The sequence below is a fragment of the Myotis davidii genome, unplaced genomic scaffold (assembly GCF_000327345.1).
Source record: "Myotis davidii unplaced genomic scaffold, ASM32734v1 scaffold462, whole genome shotgun sequence".
Lineage (NCBI taxonomy): Eukaryota > Metazoa > Chordata > Mammalia > Chiroptera > Vespertilionidae > Myotis > Myotis davidii.
Genome location: NW_006293237.1, coordinates 499,901 through 505,322, shown reverse-complemented (window position 1 = coordinate 505,322; position 5,422 = coordinate 499,901). Strand labels below are relative to the sequence as shown.

At 61.8% G+C, this 5,422-nt stretch overlaps 1 protein-coding gene across 1 annotated transcript in view; it reads left to right on the top strand.

The window, feature by feature from the left end:
• PLXNB3 (plexin B3) overlaps nucleotides 1–5,165 on the top strand; it is an 18,469-nt gene extending 13,304 nt beyond the window's left edge. Inside the window, 14 exon segments of the mRNA XM_006766938.2 lie at nucleotides 29–180; nucleotides 588–688; nucleotides 767–990; nucleotides 1,164–1,342; nucleotides 1,609–1,675; nucleotides 1,952–2,279; nucleotides 2,401–2,598; nucleotides 2,943–3,121; nucleotides 3,275–3,435; nucleotides 3,684–3,831; nucleotides 3,937–4,001; nucleotides 4,067–4,142; nucleotides 4,259–4,333; nucleotides 4,796–5,165. Coding sequence (XP_006767001.1) covers nucleotides 29–180; nucleotides 588–688; nucleotides 767–990; nucleotides 1,164–1,342; nucleotides 1,609–1,675; nucleotides 1,952–2,279; nucleotides 2,401–2,598; nucleotides 2,943–3,121; nucleotides 3,275–3,435; nucleotides 3,684–3,831; nucleotides 3,937–4,001; nucleotides 4,067–4,142; nucleotides 4,259–4,333; nucleotides 4,796–4,900 — 2,058 coding nt within the window. The 3' untranslated portion in view covers nucleotides 4,901–5,165.
• Nucleotides 5,166–5,422: the final 257 nt, after the last annotated feature.

Genomic DNA, 5,422 nt, shown 5'->3' with positions numbered 1-5,422 from the left:
CCTGCCCCCCCACCCACCCCCAGCCCAGGTACAGATGGGCAACCTGCGGCTGGCCCTGGGCCCCGTGCAGTATGAGGCTGAGCCTGCACCGCCTGCCTTCCCTGTGGAGGCCCAGATCGGCTTGGGCATAGGCGCTGCTGTGCTGACGGCCGCTGTGCTACTCCTGACTCTCATGTACAGGTGAGGACTCCCCACCCCCCACCCCGCGCCTGTATGAACTTCCCTCTTCACTTTGTTTTTTGTTTTTTTCAAAAAAAATATATTTGTATTGATTTCAGAGAGGAAAGGAGAGGGAGAGAGAGCTAGAAACACCAATGATGAGAGAGAATCATCGATCGGCTGCCTCCTGCACGCCCACACTGGGGATCGAGCCCGCAACCCGGGCATGTGCCCTGATCAGGAATTGTACTGCAACCTCCTGGTTCATAGGTCAATGCTCAAACACTGAGCCACACTGGCTGGGCTCCTTCTTCACTTTGGGAAAGGGCGCCCCATGGCAGGCCTCCCAGCAGGCAGCTCTCCTGGCCTGGTGGCCTCCGTGCAGGCAGGCCTGGGTCTGTGGCTAACACCTGGTCCCTGGGCTGCAGGCACAAGAGCAAGCAGGCCCTGCGTGACTATCAGAAGGTTCTGGTGCAGCTGGAGAACCTGGAGATTGGTGTGGGCGACCAGTGCCGCAAGGAATTCACAGGTGAGGAGGGGGCGGTGGGGAGGGGGCAGAGGGCCCACTCGGGCCTGAGCCCACATCTTGGTGGCTCCCGGTCTGCAGACCTGATGACCGAGATGACTGACCTCAGCAGCGACCTGGAGACCAGCGGGATCCCCTTCCTGGACTACCGCACCTACACCGAGCGCGTCTTCTTCCCGGGGCACGGCGGCTGCCCGCTGCAGCCCGTGTTCGAAGGGCCTGGGGAAGAGGGCCACCGTGTCCCCGTGCGCCAGGGCCTCACGCAGCTCTCCAATCTGCTCAACAGCAAGCTTTTTCTTCTCACAGTGAGGGCCACGTGGACGGGCAGGGGGCCTCATGGGGGGTGGGGGGCAAGGAAGTGGGAGGACTGGGCACAGGCTGGGCTGGGGGGCAGGTGCAGGCACAACGGTGGGGGTGGGAGGACGCACGGGGTGAGGGGTTTCGCAGAGTGAACAGCAGCTTCCCTGCCACCACCCAGCTCATCCACACGCTGGAGGAGCAGCCCAGCTTCTCCCAGCGGGACCGCTGCCACGTGGCTTCGCTGCTGTCCCTGGCGCTGCACGGCAAGCTGGAGTACCTGACTGACATCATGAAGACGCTGCTTGGTGACTTAGCCGCCCATTACGTGCACAAGAACCCCAAGCTCATGCTTCGAAGGTTGGCTTTGGCCTGACCTTGGTCCTGGCAGCAGGGATGGTGGCTCCCCATCCCCTTTCCCCTTTGCTCCGTCCTGGGGTGGGCGGAGCCAGGAACACCCAGGAGGTGGGTGGAGCTGGAGCTGGGCTAGGACCAAAGCCACTGGTAGGGAAGGAGACCCACACAGAGGGTGACAGGTGGAAAGCTTTGCGTTGCCTCCGGTGCCGCCTGAGCCCAGGGACATGGCCCTGCAGCACCGTCTCTAACCCGAGGCCTGCTCCCCGCAGGACGGAGACCATGGTGGAGAAGCTGCTCACTAACTGGCTGTCCATCTGTCTCTACACCTTCCTGAGGGTGAGGGGCGCCCTGGACCGCACCTTCTCCCCTTGCTCCATTGAGGGACTGTCGCCTCACTAACCTGCACCCAAATTCCCTCAGGGCCCAATGGGGGGATGGAACGGGAAGGGCTTTGAACTTTCCCCCACCCCTGCACCCCCCGGGGCTGGATGTGACGCAGAGGCCAGCTGTCATGATCCGCCCTCACTCTGTGCAGCTGGCTGCCCCTCCCCACCCCCAAGCCCTCTGCACTTCCCACAACCCACTGATGCTGGCCCGTCCTAACGGTTGCAGGAGGTGGCTGGTGAGCCGCTGTATATGCTCCTGCGGGCCATCCAGTACCAGGTGGATAAGGGTCCTGTGGACGCCGTGACAGGCAAGGCTAAAAGGACCCTGAATGACAGTCGCCTGCTTCGGGAGGACATGGACTTCCGGCCCCTAACATTGATGGTGCTGGTGGGCCCTGGGGCCGGCGGAGCCTCAGGGAGCAACTCAGCACAGCACGTGCCGGCCCGGGTGCTCGACACAGACACCATCACGCAGGTCAAGGAGAAGGTGTTGGAGCAAGTCTACAAGGGTACCCCGTTCTCCCAGAGGCCCTCCGTGCACACCCTAGACCTCGGTGAGAGAGCCCGACTGCCCTCCCCTCCTGGGACACCCGTAGAGGCTCAGCTCTGCCTTGCCCTGAATGGCAGACTTGGGGGACGGGCTGCAGGCTAATTGGCTTCCCTGGATCCCCCCAGAGTGGCGCTCGGGCCTGGCTGGTCACCTAACCCTGTCGGATGAGGACCTGACCTCAGTGACCCAGAATCACTGGAAGAGACTCAACACCCTCCAGCACTACAAGGTCCCAGATGGGGCCACAGTGAGGCTCATCCCCCAGCTGCACAATGGAGGCGCCGTCTCCCAGAGCCTGGCCCAGAGTTGCTCCTCTGGGGAGAGTGAGTCCTGAAACCCAGACGTGCACATCTGTCCCCGGGAGCTTGAGGCGGCCAGGCAGGAGTCCCGGCCATGCTGTCACCTGGGGCTCCCCACCCCTTGCCAGTGGGCCAGCCAAAGCTCCAGGCGGAGCAAAGGGCCTGGGGCAGATGAGGGCAGCGGTGTGTCCCGGTCAGGGAGCTCCAGGGCTATGGGGTGTCAGGCTGAACAAGCCCCTGGGCGGCCACCCTCCTTTCCACATCATTACCCACTGCTTCCATGGGCTTCTCCCAGCCTCTACCACCTTGCCAAGCGGGGTGGGGTGGGCAGCAGGGCATAGGACTGAGGCCGGCACATGCGTCCCCAGACACCCCCATGCTGGAGGACGGCGACGAAGGTGGGGTCCGCCTCTGGCACCTGGTGAAAGGCACCGAAGAGCCAGACGGGAACAAGGTTCGGCGCAGCAGCCTGCGGGAGCGGGAGCGGGAGCGGGCACGGGCCAAAGCCATCCCGGAAATCTACCTCACCCGCCTGCTCTCCATGAAGGTCAGTGCAGCTGGGAGCTGGGCTCCGGGGGAGCCAAGTGACAGGAAGGCTCACCCAGGGGCCCCTGACTGAGGTGGGGAACACTCATGCTCCTGAGAGGCTGAGGGCCGGCCCCACGCCCACTGATGGGGAGCCTGCTCCCCTGCCTTCCAGGGCACACTGCAGAAGTTCGTGGATGACACCTTCCAAGCCATCCTGAGCGTGAACCGGCCCGTGCCCATCGCTGTCAAGTATCTGTTCGACTTCCTGGATGAGCTGGCAGAGAAGCATGGCATTGAGGACCCAGAGACCTTGCACATCTGGAAGACTAACAGGTACCTGGCCTGCTGCACCCCCATTCCATGCAGATGGGACATGGCATCCCAGAGGGACAAGGACATCGCCATGATGAGGGCAGTGGGACCTGAACAGGAAGCCAGGCATGGAGGCATGCGGCTCAATTTCTGGCCACCCCAGCATGGATTCACGGGACCGCTCCCCAGGGAGCCCAGGGCCGGGCCCAGGCTGGTGAGGTGTGCTGGGCTAGCCACGCCTCACACCCACGGCCGGCCTGTGTCTCCAGCCTGCTGCTACGATTCTGGGTGAACACGCTGAAGAACCCACAGCTCATCTTTGACGTACGGGTGTCAGACAACGTGGATGCCATTCTTGCCGTCATCGCCCAGACCTTCATCGACTCCTGTACAGTCTCAGAGCACAAAGTGGGCCGGGTGAGAGCAGAGCCAGCCCATGGGTGGGTGCAGAGCCCTGGGTGGGGCTGGGAGGGATGGCGCATAGTGGGGGACCAGGGGGAGGGGCATTGGTGGCATGGGCAGGGTGACAGGGTGAACAAACTGCTCTACGCCCGGGAGATCCCTCGCTACAAGCAGATGGTGGAGAGGTAGGTATCAGGGTGCACGGCTGGGGGTGGAGGCTGCCTGTCCCTAACTGTGTCTCCTCTTCCAGATACTACTCTGACATTCGCCAGAGCTCTCCGGCAAGCTACCAGGAGATGAATTCAGCTCTGGCCGAGCTCTCGGGGGTGAGGCATGGCCCAGGGACGCACCTCTCCACGGTTGGGGGACAGGGTTTAGGGGGAGGCTTGGGGCTGGAGGCCCAGGCTGGGGACTCACACCCTCCCCAATGTGCTGCCCCCAGAACTACACCTCTGCTCCCCACTGTCTGGAAGCCCTGCAGGAACTCTATAACCACATCCACAGGTATTATGACCAGGTGAGGTCAGGGTGCTCTAGGGGGGAGGGGCACACCCCTGGGGGTGGAGGAGGTGTCCAGGCCCACCCCTGCAGGCAGATGGGAGGAAGGGCCCAGGCTGGGAAGGGGCTTGGATTCTGTTTATTTAGTTAGTTAGTTTTAATATATTTTTATTGATTTCAGAGAGAGAGAGAAAAACATCAATGATGAGAGAGAATCATTGATCAGCTGCTTCCTACACACTCCACACTGGGGATTGAGCCCGCAACCCGAGCATGTGCCCTGACCAGGAATCGAACCGTGACCTCCTGGTTCATAGGTTGATGCTCAACCACTGAGCCATGCTGGCTGGGCTGGTTTCTGTTTAGTTTCCCCAGGGAGGCCCAGGGCAGCCCTGCTGAGATATAAGCAGGGCTGGATAGCACTGGGTCAGTGTGCAGAGGGCTGGGGGCTCATGCGGGGTGCCCTCATCTGCCCTGGCAGATCATCAATGCCCTGGAGGGGGACCCTGTGGGCCAGAAGATGCAGCTGGCCTGCCGCCTGCAGCAGATCGCTGCCCTGGTGGAGAACAAGGTGACTGACCTGTGAGCTCAGGCCACAGTGGATGCCTGAGGCCCATCAGCTTGGAGGGAAGCCAGCAGGACCCACCACCACAGTGCCTTATGACTCCTAGACCAAGCAGAAGAGGGGCTGCAGAGAGGGGCGGGGGGTGTCCCTGCAACCTCTCCTCCCCGACCCTTCCTCCCTGCCCCAGGCTTTTTTCCTAATTTATAGCAATCCTTCCCCCTCCTCCTCATTATATTTATTTGCTTGCTGGAAAGTTGCATCTGGAAATAAAGTCTTTTTAGGAAAAGCCCAGTCCCCAGCCCCTTCCTTCCTCTGGAGTCTACATAGCCCTCTCCTCGGTGCCATGGCTGTGACTTCTGTTGCCTGAGGAAAAGAGGGGTCATGGGGCATCCCCAGGCGTTGCTCTCCTCCCTCCCTTCGCCTCTACCGCTTCCTGCAGGAAAAGTGCCCCTGGCCCCTACCCCCCATCTATGCCCACCCCACCCTATTGCTCTTTCCTGGCACAGGGACACAGGATACAGGATCAAGTGTCTCCCATCCTTG